This window comes from Lycium ferocissimum, chromosome 10 (genome assembly GCF_029784015.1).
Source record: "Lycium ferocissimum isolate CSIRO_LF1 chromosome 10, AGI_CSIRO_Lferr_CH_V1, whole genome shotgun sequence".
Lineage (NCBI taxonomy): Eukaryota > Viridiplantae > Streptophyta > Magnoliopsida > Solanales > Solanaceae > Lycium > Lycium ferocissimum.
Window position 1 is genome coordinate 39546058 of NC_081351.1, and position 15970 is coordinate 39562027.

At 38.2% G+C, this 15970-nt stretch overlaps 1 protein-coding gene across 3 annotated transcripts in view; it reads left to right on the forward strand.

The window, feature by feature from the left end:
* LOC132033810 (midasin) overlaps positions 1 to 15970 on the forward strand; it is a 48732-nt gene that overhangs the window by 1866 nt on the left and 30896 nt on the right. For all 3 annotated transcript variants that reach the window (XM_059423902.1, XM_059423903.1, XM_059423904.1), the window contains exons 2-21: positions 23 to 366; positions 610 to 694; positions 2753 to 3027; positions 3356 to 3562; positions 3834 to 3994; positions 6416 to 6525; positions 6606 to 6725; positions 7961 to 8033; positions 8790 to 8912; positions 8990 to 9074; positions 9147 to 9243; positions 9329 to 9454; positions 9529 to 9585; positions 9680 to 9856; positions 9939 to 10064; positions 10138 to 11889; positions 14872 to 14939; positions 15011 to 15206; positions 15367 to 15471; positions 15568 to 15873. In XM_059423902.1, coding sequence (XP_059279885.1) covers positions 23 to 366; positions 610 to 694; positions 2753 to 3027; positions 3356 to 3562; positions 3834 to 3994; positions 6416 to 6525; positions 6606 to 6725; positions 7961 to 8033; positions 8790 to 8912; positions 8990 to 9074; positions 9147 to 9243; positions 9329 to 9454; positions 9529 to 9585; positions 9680 to 9856; positions 9939 to 10064; positions 10138 to 11889; positions 14872 to 14939; positions 15011 to 15206; positions 15367 to 15471; positions 15568 to 15873 — 4593 coding nt within the window. The remainder of the gene's footprint in view (positions 1 to 22; positions 367 to 609; positions 695 to 2752; positions 3028 to 3355; positions 3563 to 3833; positions 3995 to 6415; positions 6526 to 6605; positions 6726 to 7960; positions 8034 to 8789; positions 8913 to 8989; positions 9075 to 9146; positions 9244 to 9328; positions 9455 to 9528; positions 9586 to 9679; positions 9857 to 9938; positions 10065 to 10137; positions 11890 to 14871; positions 14940 to 15010; positions 15207 to 15366; positions 15472 to 15567; positions 15874 to 15970) is intronic.

Sequence of the window (15970 nt, forward strand, 5' to 3'; positions counted from 1 at the left end):
GTTCCGTCTTTACTGTTATTAGGGTGATAAAGTTACAGAAGAAGAAGTGGTGAATGCCGTGGGAGAAATTGTGATACATCCAAAGTATACAATCCCTCTGGTTGGATGTTTTCGCCCGCTAGCTCGGAAAATTGTGGATAGAGCTGTTTCCTTGCTTAGTTTGGTACCGAATTTGAGGTGCAATGATGATGGTGACTTGATGGAGGTCGATCAAGAAGAAGATGGTGGAGAAGTTGAAGATTTAGATATTGAAGATAGTATTCATATAATTGATGTTTATGCTAAAAGAGGGAAGGGGTTTAAGCTTCATGAACTAGCTTGTCTCGCTTTTTGTAGAGCTCATGATTTGGTCCGTTCGTTATTGAGGTAAAGTATATTCTTCTGTTTGGTCCTTGAATCAAATCATGAAGTTTATTTTGAACAATGGGATATCCTACTGAATATGGATGATATACCATAAGTCAATAATCCACAGCACTTGAGTGCTGCCTTATTTAAGTATTATTTGTTTAGCTGTCCGCGGTAATCGAGGATAATATTGTATACCTATGAATTGCTTATGCATTTCTGTCTCAATTGTTACAGTAACAAGTGTTTCCCTTGGTGCAGGTCTGTCTTGGGTTATTTTGAGTTTGCTCCCCCTCCATTCGAAAGGTTTAGACAGAGAAAATCAGTTATGGAGGCAGTTGGTCTGGTATTTTCTTTATTAATATAAAACTTTTGCTCCATAATTTTCTCTGTAATTCTCATTCTGAATTTGTCTTCTTCTGTCTTGTCATTAAAAGCTAATTTTTGACACCATCCCTCTCCTTAGTTTTCTCCTTACTCCAATGCGACTGCTTGGTCGTTACATTCAGAAAACACTATACTTGTACCAAGACTGTAGATGTTGATTGCTCCTGAGCTTTGAGGATATCAGTGAATTCTAACTTGAGAATGATGACCAAGATGTCTATGGTGTTTCTTGATTTTACAAAATTTTGATATAAACCAAATTTAATTGATAAGAGGAGTGTGGCATGACCTGGATTATGAGTATTATTTGTTGTATCCAGTAATTATGGACTTATATGAGTTGTTGGGTTAATAAAGACTTCAAATTTGGCTTGTGTATGATATGGAGTATGTGCTAGTTGTGTCAGTAGCACTTGATGCAGTGTATGAGTTGCAAAAGAAACAGATAAGAAAAGGAGGAAAAGCTCCAATTTCTTACTAGAAGCGTGAGAATAATTCATAGGTGGGTGACGAATGAATAAAATAATACTTCCTCACTCCCACCGTCCCAGTTTATATGGCCTCAGAGTTTAAGAAAGTAAGGACTTTTGAAACTTATGGTCTAAAACAAGTCAAAGACATTTGCGTGGGGTAGGGCTATAATAATCTCATTATCTCATTATTAAGGGTAAAATGAGAATCTTTAAGTTAAATTATTTTTCTGATAAGGTAAATAATTTATTAATTAAATGATTTTTTGACAAGTTAAATAATTTTATTAATTTTAAATTTAATTGTTCTAAATATAGAAAGATGTCATTCTTCTTAGGACACACTAAAAAGAAAAGTGTGCCGCATAATTTGGACGAAGGCAGTAGCTTTTGTTCCATCAGTATGGCCCTTTCTGAAGTAAGGAGATATTATTGTCTTGGTTGTGGACTTGTGGCTTCTATGTCCTTTCCTAAAGTTCGTAGGTATTTACAGTGGTGGGTGGGTGTTGTGAATGGGCTTGTTTTTTTCTAGTGCTTTTTTCTTGTTCCCCTTAGGTTTATTTGAATTTGTCCTTGTATGATAAATATTTTAAATTTTATATGAAGCAAGTGAGTGTTTCTCACTTGCCTCATTAAAAAAAAAAAAAGCGTTTCTCACTCGCCTAATTTCTTTTCTTGTTGCATTTTAAGCAGTCAAGTAGCCCACTTTGGTTTTGGGATGGTTTGTTGTCTCTTTACATGATCTGAGCATCGAAGATTGTGTTCTGTAAAATAACATAAAAAGAAGAAAATAATAGAGCTAGGCCCAATCATAATCTTGATTACAGAATGTTTGAGCCCCTATGTTATATTGTCCACGTATCAGATTCTGGGTGTGCAAGGGTTTTTAGGTGTCCCAAGTTCGCCCTCACCTCATGAGCTAGTTTTTGAGGTTATTAGGCTAGAGCATTGGGATTTGCCCAATGAGGGACCACTCTGAAGTGGTGTGAGGTACCACTTTGAGTTCTTTAAGTTCGTTAGCATAGGATTGGACTTTCTTTGTGGGAGCGGGCTATCATCAATAGGTATTTGCATTAACTCCTTCGTTCAGAAATATTATGGTGCAACCATAATAGCGCTGGAGCTTGTTTGTTTTAATAGTCACTTTTTGCTTCAAAATTTTCTCATCTATGAAAGTATTTTGGCAACCCTTGCTGGTAATGAGGTATATGTGTGGCAAATACATGCTGAAAACTCACCTAGGGTCTATATACTAAGCGCTCAAGATTTTGTATATCTAGATTAGGATGGCTGCTAGTTGTCTTTTGAGCTTTACATTGTTTACACATTGTTAAATTGAGTACCTTAATTATTATTAGCTTGTTTTCTTATGCAAGTTTATGATGATAAGTTGCTGTTAGTCCTAACTATGTGGTAATTATTTCTCCATTTGGATTCAAAATTTCCTTATTTTCTGTGGCTTTCTTCTCTATTTTTGGGTACAAGTATTATTTTAACCCAATTTAGCATAGCAAATTTTATAAGCTACCTAACTACTCTCTTATTAGGATGGAGCTGGTTTGCTGAATGCAGTACGAGTTTCACATCGTCTCCTTCTAGCAGAGCCTGAAGTTTTCGCCACGATGTGGGACTGGTCTTGCCTTTTGGACAATATAAGTCAGTTTCATGATTACTATTTGGGTAAAGATGAAGAACCAAATAGAAGTACGTGTGACATAATATGGTGTGGGATAAGAATACTGTCAATACTTTTGAAGCTAAATGACCGAGCTATAGCAAAATTCAATCTCTGTTCTCAAGAAGCGTGTTCCTCTTTACTGCGGTAAGTTATTGCATTCTAATTCATTGAGTAAATGTTCTCAACTGCTTGATGTAAGTCACAGCAGATCCTTTGTTTGAAAAGGCTACTGGAATTGGAGTTAGATATTTGATACCCGATGCCTGCTAGTTTCTTGGTTAATGCTCTAGTTTTGTGATATGAATAATATTTCGACTTCACGAGTAGTTTTTCCTTCTTTCTGGATTCATGCTATTCTTCCATGCCGAGATTTGAGTAGTATGATATGCGGCATTTCATCTGATTATTAAAATTTGGATCTGAAACTTCTCACACGTCTTCTCACGTTTGAATTGATCTTTCAAATCCACAGCTGGGAAGAATATTGCCAGGATGTAGCACTGGAGAAAGCAGCCTGGTATCTTGAATCCTCACATAAAAATAATCGTGACTTAGCTGGTGGAAGCATGGGATTGAACAGATGTCGTTCATTACAATCTTCATCCTTTGATTCTTTAGTTCCATCCTCCTCAACCATTTTGGAGAATGGGCTGTTAAAGGGGGACAAGAAGGTGACATGGTAAGAGCAGACCTAATAGTAGCAATCTCTGTTATAATTTGCTTGTAATTGGGCTGTATGCGTTTAAAAGTTGGCATTTACGTTGGTGATTCAGCAATTGGGGATAGTTCGGAAGTGGGTCAATTACAAAGTGGGGTCCTTGAGATCCTTTCTATCATTGGGGTCCTTGAGATCCTTTTATCATAGACCTGTAACTTTCTGGATTTTTTTGTCCACGCTGCTGCTTTGTTCCATAAATAGCATTTAACATTGATCTTTTAAAAACATGCAGGGATTGTGGGAAACCTTTCATCTTGACTTCTGCTATGCGGAAGAGCTATGAGATGGTGTTCCTGGCTTTTAGTCAGAGGTGGCCAGTTCTTTTGTATGGCCCTGCCGGTGCAGGAAAAACTGCATTGATTTCAAAGTTAGCAGAACTTCATGGGGCTCGAGGTATTGTTAGCTGCTCCTTGTGAAATCAATCATCAATAGCATATGTATATCTTTTAGATAATGGAAATATTTTTTGTTGCTTGATTGTTGGCTGTGGATGTTTGGTTGAGCTTGTAAAGTTAATGTACTCGACTTCAAGACCAGAGGGATGTAACAAGTAAAAAAGACAAAAACTAGTCATGAAGTTTTTGAAAAAGGTTAAAGTTCGTGTTATTGTTCATTTCAGATGTTGATATCTATGGAAAAAAGTCTCATGTATTCTTTTCCCTCATTTAATGTGGTTAATTTGAGTCTTCCAAAAGAATTAAATAAAAAATGGCAGCATGCATTTTAGTAATTAAATTTATTTTATTCCTTAAGTGACCGTTTGTTTCACTTTATTGAGCTTCGAATCCGAGTCATTCGGATCTCAACCTTGTAAATGCATTGTGCATCTTTTAATTTCACAACTACACTTATTTTTCTGAACAAGTCTGATCCATCCGATCTTATATGTGTCTTAAAATCATTAAGACTTTCAGTTAAAGTTTCATGGGAAGATGTGCTTTAACCACTGCTTTATGAACCTCCACCTGCACCTCCAGCTTTCGCAGCTCATCCCACTGGCAACAACCCCCACCATTGATCATCTCCGTTTGCTGCTAGCCACACCCACCCCCTGTCACGATCACCATATAACCGACAACATTAATCAACCAGGCACCACCACACAACCACCCCCACCAATCACCTCCACCTCCAGTGATCCATTACCATCACTCGCCACCACCACCAATCTGATGCTAAACGTTAAGGAGATGGGTCAGAGTAGCCCAAGATTATTTAAATTCCTTTGAAAACCCTTGCACAATTGATGAAAAACAAGTGTAACATTTTCTAACGGCCTTCCTTGCGTATAACACACTTGTGGGACTTGCACTTGGATTTGAACTTTTTCTTCTTCGCATTTCTGTGTCTTTTTTTGAAGTACAGAGAGATAGGTCAATATGAGTGAGCCTGGAGTAAAAGGAGATGAATTATGCTCATTAGCCTAATGAGGGGCCTCTAGCAATTAAGATGGCTCGATGAGTTGAATATACATATATGTGGGGTGGGGTTGTTGGTTGCAGCTCCATTGTTTGAGTTCAGAGGGAGAAACCAAAGGGATAGAACACGAAGAGAGAAAGCGATCGTGCAAATCGGCGCACCAAAATTTCTCTGCGGTACCTTGTGAAAGAGCCATAACCTTGAGACTTGAGTAGCCTAATTCCGTTTAAGTACCTTCAGAAACCCTGGATGACCGATGAGGAACAAGTTAAACATTTTCTGACACCTCATTGCCAGCCTCCACTTCCCGACCTCCACCAGCAATCACCTTTGCTGCTAGCTACCGCTACCAATCACCACTGCATAGTCATCAGCTCTGGCCATTATTGCACCATCAGCACCCCTGGCAGCTACTCCCCCCGCTACCGTTGACCACGAACATTGCTAGTAACTTTTAGAGTGTGCTTCATCAAATGTTTGAGTGAACAGTCATCAAAAAAATGTTTGTGAGTGAACCAGTAATTCATGCTTCAAGTTCTCTATTTCAAAATTGAAGTTGAAACACAGGTCAAAATTGTATAACATATATTGATTTACAAATAATATTTCATTTCCGAAACTGCTTTGAAATGCTTTCTTTTTCTTTATTTGAGCCGAGGGCATATCATAAACAACCTCTCTACCTCCGCAAGGTAGGGGTAAGGTCCGCGTATACACTACCCTCCCGGACCCCACTTGTGGGATTACACTGGGTATGTTGTTGTTGTATATGCAAATGGCATCTATGTCCAAAAGTCTTCGAAAATATAAATTAAGATTCAAATATCTTAATCTTAAAAAGAAATCAAACGTGGCCTTAATGTAGCTAAATGTAGTATAAGCTTCTGTTCATGAAGTCAAAATTAGTCAAACTGTACTGAGGAGGCATCTGATAGGGTAGCTAAATTTAGTACCGTATGACCCTTGAGTAGGTTTTCTTCATCTCGTCATTCGCTTTCTATATGTTCGTGGATCTTTGTTGGTCCAGTCTGTTGATATGGCACAATTTGAGGAACAGAGTTGTTTTTATATTCTTAAACATATATTGCAAAAGACTCAATATATCTTTCACAAGCTGAATGTGGTACCATCACTGGATATTCAAGTTTCAGTTGACATTTCTAGATTTGGAATTGATTTATGCATTGTCATAAACTTTTGAAAATTGTAAGTTGGATACACATTTGATTCTCAAGTTTGAATGTGTACTGGTACAACATGCGAGTATGATTGTCTGTAGTCATCTACTTGCATAAACTGCTAACTACGCTTTTGCTTATGGTGCTTTGAAAAAGCTCTTTGTTCGTTCTGACTGTGTCTGCTGTTTTCTTCTTGATTTTTTTTCAAAAATACAAGTTTTATTCCTTCACATGGATGAGCAAGTTGATGGTAAGATGTTAGTTGGCACTTATGTCTGTACGGAGCAACCTGGTGAATTCAGATGGCAGCCTGGTTCACTTACCCAGGTTTCTTACTCGTTTGAGAAATCAATAGGTATTTCATTATTCCTACCTTGTCATGGAGTGAGGATTATTATGACGTGCAGGCTGTTTCCAATGGATTCTGGGTTGTCTTTGAGGATGTTGATAAAGCACCTCCTGATGTTCAATGCATCTTATTGCCTCTGTTAGAAGGCGCAACTTCATTCTTCACTGGGCATGGAGAGGTATTTTGGAATATTACCTTTATCTGTTCTAGAAGATTTAGTGTTATCATGGTTATCCTTTGATGCTTTTGACTGCATGCTGCTTTGTCTGAATTTGCTAATTAGCTTGATAGTTTATGTTCGTATATCTTGACTCTCTGACTTTACAATCCGTTAAAAAGCATATCATGAGGTAAGTGGTGGCCTACTCTTTCTTTTTGTGCAGTTTCGTATAGCTCTTCAACTAGCTTCTTGGAAACATCTGTTTTATTTCAAGTTAATTTGTTGTTTTTTTTTTTTTTTTTGGTTTGTAATTTTCAACCATTCATATGGAGTGCTAATATGTATTACTTAATAACATTATTCTTATGCATGTTTATGCGCGTTTAAATCAATTTGATAGTGATATTGAGTGTCCACTTTGATGATTGAAGTAGGGAAGATGAGTCAGAATATTCTTTAGTCTTTACTTTTGAATGGAGGTGATATTATTTTTCTTCCCAACCTCCCATTCATTGGACAAGTTGTGATTTTCTAAACTATATCTTTCCCATAAGGAATATATTCAGTAGCTTTAGCCATCATTATTCATATTCCATTTCTTGACAAATCTCAGAAAAAAAAGGATGTTAACAGACAGTGTGTCCATTTCATTCTTCTGTATCTTGCCTGTTTACCGGGGACATGTCCCTAGATAGGAGGGTATGGAGGTCGAGAATTAGGATAGAAGGGTAGTCGGTAGGTTCCCTTACCAGTATTACTACTATTATTGTCTTACTATTCTATTCTTCCATTTTATTTATTACCTGTTGTTCCCTTTGCTTCAATTATTGTATTATTTGTTGTTGCTACTGTTCTTTTCTCCATTAATTTCTATATGGCCCCTCCACTGCTGTATTTCCTTTTCTTACTGATTTTGATACGCTTTACTTGAGCTGAGGGTCTATCGGAACAACCTCTCTACCTTCACAATGTAGGGGTAAGGCTGCGTACACACAACCCTCCCCATATCCCACTTGTGCGATTACACTGGGTATGTTGTTGTTATATCTTGCCTGTTTAGTTAGTTAAACAGATGATGTTGCTGTTTGCCGCCACTATTCGTTGTTCAAAAGGCTAGGCCCTTTTTTTGGCCTTCATGTTCTAATTGGCCGTTGCATCCTAGCATTCACAAGTTGATTGGTGAAATGCTATATTGCTTCTTGTGCATATTATTCTGATGATGAAAGAACGCCAACACGTATGAACCACTGCAGGGAATCCGCGTGCATGAAGGTTTTCGGCTATTTTCCACGATGACAAGCACTAAGATAGATATATTTATGGAAGGTTGGTATCATGACTTATAAATTTTGGTTTACTTATCCCTATTCTATGTACCTAACAAAAAAATAACATTCTTCTCATACTTGTCTGATTTTTTCCTAGTTGCTAGTATTTGGAGTCTGTCGTTACCCCAATCTTTCCTCAGCCTATTTGTAAAAATCAGCACGTGCTCATGGTTTCGATGCTTGCTGAGAAATAGATTCTGTATTTGCAGTTCTTCTTTTGTTTCCTGATTATTGATAGTTGAACTTCTTTTGCTGCTTGAGTGCCTCTCAAAAGTTCTGGTCGACTTTCTTTCTACATGTTCGCACTGTGATTAACTTTAATTAGAAGTAAGTTTGGGACCTCGAAGTTCTCAAAGCTCTTTCCAAAAATACCTTCACCACTGTGTCAGTCACTTGTGTCTTTGGGTGGTCTGGTCTTCTCCAACAATTGTGAGTCTTTTTCCAATTGTTGGCTAGCATTCTCAGACCGTGAGTGAAGCTAGCTCCGAATTTAGAAGTGACAAGATTCTGATATATGACAACTACAAGCGCTTGTCCTTAGAATTCGTCAACTTTTTTTTGTAGCTCCTGTTAAAGATAGTCTCTAATGACCGTTTGCCATGGTACCAATACTAATGTTTTGCTGTTAATGTATTGGTGTCGATAAGACTTCATTTTATTGCAAAATGTATATCTTTTTATTTATTTTGCCCTTTTCTCATTATTTTTGGGTTACTCTCCATTAGAAGTTGAAAGTGGCATTGTTCTTTAATAGGTAAGAGTTCTGTTAGTGCACTTTGGCGGAGAGTAACGATTGCACCTTCAACTCATCAGGACTTGCTGAAGATTGTGAACAAGTGGTATCCAGAATTGGAGTCTCTGGCAGCAGTGCTTATTGGTATAATAGATCTAGTTGTTCTTGATAGGTTGTCTACCTCTACAATGTCTATTTAATTCTTTGGCCGCATCTTGCAGGAACGTTTGATAGAGTTAATGAGCTAGTAGGATGTCATTTTGGAACTGGTGCCTTTTTAAGTTCTCATGGAAGGTTTTCACTAAGGTAAGCTTTGTCACGATCCCTCATCTGAATTTGTAGAATATTATTGGCTATAACCTTGCGTTTCATTTGCAGAGATCTTCTCAAATGGTGCAAGAGAATTGCAGGTTTAGGTTTTCATTTTGACGGAGATGGTCTTTCAGCTTATGCACGTGAAAACATATATAAGGAGGTCTAACATGATAACTGATGCTCATTTCATCTTTCCTTGCCAAATATTTCAGTTATGCTAACAGGTGGATGATTTGACTCTGTAGGCTGTAGATATCTTTGCTGCCTTTTCAACTGCTGAAAAACGGTTGGCTGTAATGAAAGAGATAGCTAAAATATGGTCAGTAGGAGCCGTGGAGACTTTATACCCCATTAATAGGCCTGTTATTCAGGTATTTGTTATTTTGTAATGTGATATTTTCATATCTATAGCAGCTTCGTTTTCTTATTTGCAATGTCTCTGCAGGAACTGGCATCTGATTTACGTATTGGGAGGGTTCTACTTAAGCGTAACCAAAGGGCTGTGAGTGAATGAACTCTGAACTTTTTTTGTTCGTTTTTGATAAAGCATGATATTTTCTTTTGTTCCTTTCTGAAGTTCCTTCTGATTGTTATAGACCTGGGAAGAGAAGAAGCGTTTCGTTGAGATTCGTAATTTAATCCACGTTCTTGAGAGAATAGCTTGCTCTGTCAAGTATAATGAGCCAGTTCTTTTAGTGGGTGAGACTGGTACAGGGAAAACCACTCTTGTGCAGAGTCTTGCGTCGAGACTTGGTCAAAAACTTACAGTCCTGGTATGTTCGGGAAAGATCTATGAACAAGAAGATTTGAATTTGCATTTAACAGTCTCACTGACTGATTTATATTATGTTGCAGAATTTGAGTCAGCAAAGTGATATAGCAGACTTGTTGGGTGGATTCAAACCAATAGATGCTCAGTTCATCTGTATACCCCTTTACAAGGAGTTTGAGAACCTATTTACTACTACATTTTCTTCCAAGGTAATTCTCGAGATTTTACTTTTGTAAATGTTGTTTCGTTCAGCTTAAGCAATATAACATTTTATTGTTTCAGGAGAACGGAGATTATCTTGTACGTTTAAGGAAGTTTGTTTCTGAAAAGAATTGGAAGATGTTATTAAGCGTATTTCAGAAAGGTGTCCGAAAGATGATTGAAATAGGAAGATCTGGGTCCGGTACAAAGCGGAAGAGACCTTTGGCTGATGAACTGATAAAGGCTTGGGAAACCTTTTCCCTGAAACTAGATAAAGCGCGTATGCAGATTGGTGCTTGTGGTGGAATGATATTTTCTTTTGTAGAAGGAGCTTTTATTTCTGCACTTAAGAATGGTGAGTGGATACTGCTTGATGAGGTGAACTTGGCTCCTCCGGAGACCTTGCAGCGAGTTATCGGTGTTCTTGAAGAGGAGACTGGATCTTTATGTTTGACTGAAAGGGGTGATGTTGATTATGTAAATAGACACTCGAACTTCCGCATATTTGCCTGCATGAATCCTGCAACTGATGCTGGGAAGAGAGACTTGCCCATTTCGTTAAGGAGCAGATTTACAGAATATTTTGTTGATGAGTTGTTGGATGATGAAGACCTTTCTTTGTTTATTAGTCAGTTTATTGATTCGGATCATTCAAATAGAGAATTGGTCAGTAAAATTGTGCAGTTCTATAAAGCAGCCAAGAAGCAATCTGATGATAAGTTGCAGGATGGTGCTAACCAGAAGCCCCAGTATAGTTTAAGGTCTCTTTACCGTGCGCTAGAATACACAAAAAAAGCAAAGAGAACTTTTGGACTTCCAAAAGCCCTTTATGATGGTTTTTGTATGTTTTTCCTGATTGCATTAGATGAATCAAGTGCAAAATTAATGAACCAATTGATTGCTAAATATTTATTAGAGGGCAAAATACCTCCACAGATCTCCTTTGATGCTTACTTATTAAATAGAGGAAATTCAGGGTCTGATGATTTGGTGGAGAGCTATGTTTTGACTAAGAGTGTCAAGGAGCATATTAGGAACCTGGCGCGTGCCATATTTGTTGGAAGATACCCAGTTCTACTTCAGGGGCCAACATCTAGTGGAAAGACGAGCCTTGTCCAGTATCTTGCTGCGATTACTGGTCATGAGTTTGTGAGGATCAATAACCATGAACACACTGATCTGCAGGAGTACCTGGGTTCCTATGTTACTGATGCAAATGGGAAGCTTGTCTTTCATGAGGGAGCACTTGTTAAGGCGGTTCGAAGTGGTCATTGGATAGTTCTAGATGAGCTGAACCTTGCCCCATCGGATGTGTTAGAAGCTTTGAACAGGTTGCTAGATGATAATAGAGAGCTTTTTGTCCCTGAGTTGTGTGAAACTGTCCGAGCACACCCAAACTTCATGCTGTTTGCCACTCAGAATCCACCTACCTTATATGGTGGTCGCAAAATGCTTTCACGAGCATTTCGCAACCGTTTTGTGGAGATCCATGTCGATGAAATTCCAGAAGATGAGTTGAGCACAATATTGACCAATAGGTGTAAAATCCCAGAAAGCTATGCTAGGAAAATGATTGCTGTCATGAAGGAACTGCAATTGCATAGGCAGAGTACTAAAATTTTTGCTGGAAAACATGGTTTCATTACTCCACGCGATCTGTTCCGGTGGGCTAATCGTTTCAGGGAATTTGGGAAGTCCTACGAAGACCTAGCTCGTGACGGTTATTATTTGATGGCTGACAGACTGCGAGATAATGATGAGAAAAAAGTTGTCCAGGCAGTTTTGGACCAGCAGTTGCGGGTTAGACTTGCTGAGGATGACATGTACAAGCAGGTTTTATCTCTTTTTCCTCTCACTACTAATGCTGCAAAGTACATAATAATAAGTTTTTAACTCTTATGGTTGTTATTAATGCTAGGGGATTCTCTAATTTAATGGAGTTTTCAGTTTTACCTCCCTTGACTTCTTCAAAAGATATTGCAGAATATTCTCATAATGAAATCAGTTTTTGCTTGATACTGACTTTTTAAATGTTCAAGAGCAAGTGTCAGCACACCCTTTGTGCGGATGATATATACAAATGCTACCTTTCTCAAAAAAAGAGCAAGCCTGTTGTTGGTTTTTTTGGGCTGCATTCCTTTTTTTTTATTTTTATCGATTAAATACGATTTGGGCACAAAATCCACCCTTATACAGTATTCCCCTCCCCCCTTCCCCAAACCCCCCAAAAAAAAAAAAAAGAAAAAGAAAAAAGAAAACCTTACAGGATGATATGGTTTACTACGAATGAACAAAATCCTTCTCTGTTCCATCAAAGGCTCTTCTATTTCTTTCTATGATTCTATCTAGGGGGACTGTATTATTTTCTTCCTGAATTACTAGCAATACTCGATGCAGTATCTTCCTGGTGATGTTTCGAAGTTCATTACTTTTCATGAAAGAGTAAAAGATGGAATCTATGTGGGTGAGAGAGAGAGACAGGGAGCAGATAAGGCTGCTAGGCGGACAAGCTATGATGGGGCGGGGAAGAAGAATGAATAAAGAAATGGTATTCGATTAGATGGAAATTGGTGTGGCGGGGTCATCGTTCCGTGATCAAATTTTGTTTTTCAGAAGCAGGTGACAACCTTAGGTGGGAAGAAATTGTAGTTAAGGAGCTCTTGCATTAAGCGCGCATGAGTCTATTCTTATTTTAGTTGGCATTTGATAACACTTCGTATTCTCATTTTTTTTAATCACCTACTAAGACCATGATCAAAGGGAACTTTGCTGAACTATGCATGCAGTTGAATCGTTGGATCTGAGTTATTTATTAGGTCGATCTCATATTCTTCGATTGTCTTATGTCACTTGTTTCAAATCAAAGACATGTCATAATGACCTTTCGCTTTTTTGTGTGGATAAAGTAATTATTTACTGAAGTTGTGAGAAAAAGACATCCGTAAACGGTAAGTTCACTAAAATGTAAAGGTTGCCTGCATAAAAATATGGTTCTCTACAAAAAACATACAATCATATATGCGCATGGGAGTCGAGTTAATCAAGATAAATGTCATGTCATAATCTGTTCAAAGTCGTATTCCACCGTTTCAGATGGCCTTCTATTTGTTTGTGTCCACAGTACGACATGAGTGCCAAGGGGGTTACATTCCAAGCTATATTTCTCCTCCCATTCCTAAGTGCCCTGTTGTTCAGGATTTGATTTGATATTATAAACATTTAGAACTATCCACCAAAGCTGGCTGGTCTGCAGTACGCAAACATTTGCACATGAAGCACCAAGTAACTTACTAGTTTGCCTTTTCAGATTTTTTGCAGTTATTATTTCTCATCTGGTCTAAGATGAACTTAATTGTAGCAACATGATCAGTAGTAGCCACAGTGATTTATATGGAGAACGATCTCCTCCTTGATTAACCTAGTATAGGACTTCATGGAGAAGTGGCCGCTCTCCTTCACCTTCCATCTCAAGGAGGTGCTGTTCTGATAGGATAATATTCTGTCTATAGAGCAAGTGCCCCATTTGACCTTGTAATTCCTCCATCTCCTAGGTCTCGTAAGTTACTCCTAAACCTTAAATTACATATCCTTTTCCCGTTTTGTTCTTCATGGACCTAGTGAATGATTACCTCTCTCTGGCTCGAGTTTTGAAAGTCCACATGTTATTTGAAACTTATGGAGTCACCACTGCACCATTGATGTCTACAGAAACTAATTTTGTGTCCACTACATGCCATGTAAGTGAAGTAACGGCCGAACTCTTCCCGTTTCTCCATGCTGCTTCTCCACAGACCACATGCAGAGAGTGTGGTGACGTTGCTCGTCCTCCATCCCCATTCCCAATAACAAATCTTTCCGCGATTACGGTTCTCTAAAGTGCATGATCTTTATTCTTGGACTTCCATAGCCACTTCCCTAGGAGTGTGTTGCTGACCGTCATTAAATCTCACGCGTTAAGCCTTACTCTCCTGATGGGTTAGGTGACCACCTTTCAGTTCACGAAGTGGAATTCCTTGTTCCATCGTTACTGTTTCATAGAAATTCCACTGAACTTTTCCAACTTCTCAGTAACACTTGCCGGTGCACTCATAAATGACAAGTTGTACGTCGTGAAGCATGAATGAGTACTCTTGGTCAGCCTCCCTTGCCTCCTTTTTATAGATATATCTTCTATGATCCCTCGAGTCTCTTATCAGCTCTCTAAATCATTGGAATATCTTGCAATTGAACACCTCTGCGGAGCTGCTAGTTTCTCAGTGTTGTGCACCCTTCCTACCGGGACAATCTCATAATTTATATTGATTTCAACCTGATACTATCTGGAACAAAACTAGTACCTTGACTCGGGTAGGATAATTGACGTGTGTCAGATTTGCTTTCATCTCTCTTATATACTCCCCCCGTCCCAATTTATGTGGCACTGTTTGACTTGGCACAAAGTTTAAGAAAGAAAGTAAGACTTTTGAAATTTGTGGTCTAAAGCACACCTTAGACATTTGTGTGGTTGTAAATCATTTCATTTATTGAAAGCAAAATTTTAAAGTTAAGTTGTTTCTAGTTATAGAAAGGTGATATTCTTTTTGGGACAGACTTAAAGGAAAGTGTGCCACATAAATTGGGACAGAGGGAGTACTTGTTTAATATTTCACCTTTTTCTGATTAGGGTTAAATGTTCTAAGATTTTTATATGGTACAGTAGAAATGTAGAATGATCCTTCTAGTTTACTTGGTTCTGTATACGCCCATGGTAGTATGTGAAAACTGATTGCTACCAAATTGCTTGAATACACTGAGTGCTAATTTTTTGGGGTGCAGGAAGGAGGAGGCGGAGATAAGATCTTGGAGTCCGGCAAACATTCAGGAGTCACAGGACAGCTGGATAAGTATGTTCTGTAAAGTAGTTAATCTTGAAGTTCTTTTGGCTGTGGTTAGCTTCAACTCTTTTTTGTTGCAGAATTGTTTGGACTAGAAGTATGTGGAGGTTGTACTTTCTTGTTGAGCGTTGTTACAAGCTGCGTGAGCCTGTTCTCCTTGTTGGTGAAACGGGGGGAGGGAAAACTACTGTTTGCCAGCTGCTAAGTATCATTTTGGGTTCGAAATTGCACATTTTGAATTGCCATCAATATACAGAAACATCTGATTTTCTTGGGGTGAGCTTGCTTGCCCTGTTTCTTCTTTGATTGCAAAACTTGAGTTTATTGGTCGTCGTAGATTCTATCATCTGATTTATTGTCACTGTTTATGTATTTCATTTCATTCTTTCTATGTTTATCTTACGACAATGGCTGTTTACTGTGATACCCTTACCAGGGTTTCTATCCTGTACGAGAAAGATCGAGAATTGCTACAGATTTCATGCACCTTTGCGAGAAGTTGATGCATTCCAAGGCCATTGTGAACTATCCTGGAGATACTGTATGTTTATTTCCATCCCATATTCTGGTATGAGAAGAGATTCTTTTCTTTCATTATCTAGACACTGATGTTTCTTGTCACATATATGCTCTGCAGATAATTTCTTCAGATATTAATCAAGCTTCTTCCACTCTTCATAAGCTGTCTGTGATTTTAAGTAGTTACAGGCAGTGTCTAGTTTGTCATCCTGATGTAACTAGTCAAGACGTCGACTACATTGGACAATTGAATCTGGACTTGGTTCAACTGCATCAGAAATGGCAGACCATTTTTATGTGGCAAGATGGACCTCTTGTTGAAGCGATGAAGAAAGGAGAGTTATTTCTTGTGGATGAAATCTCTTTAGCTGATGACAGTGTACTTGAAAGACTAAACAGCGTATTGGAGCCAGAAAGGAAACTGGTGGGTAACTTATATGGGTTATACCGATAATGCGCATATGATTTACATTTGAATTCGACTGCCATCCAAAATTAGAATGCTAAAGTCAAGTCTTATA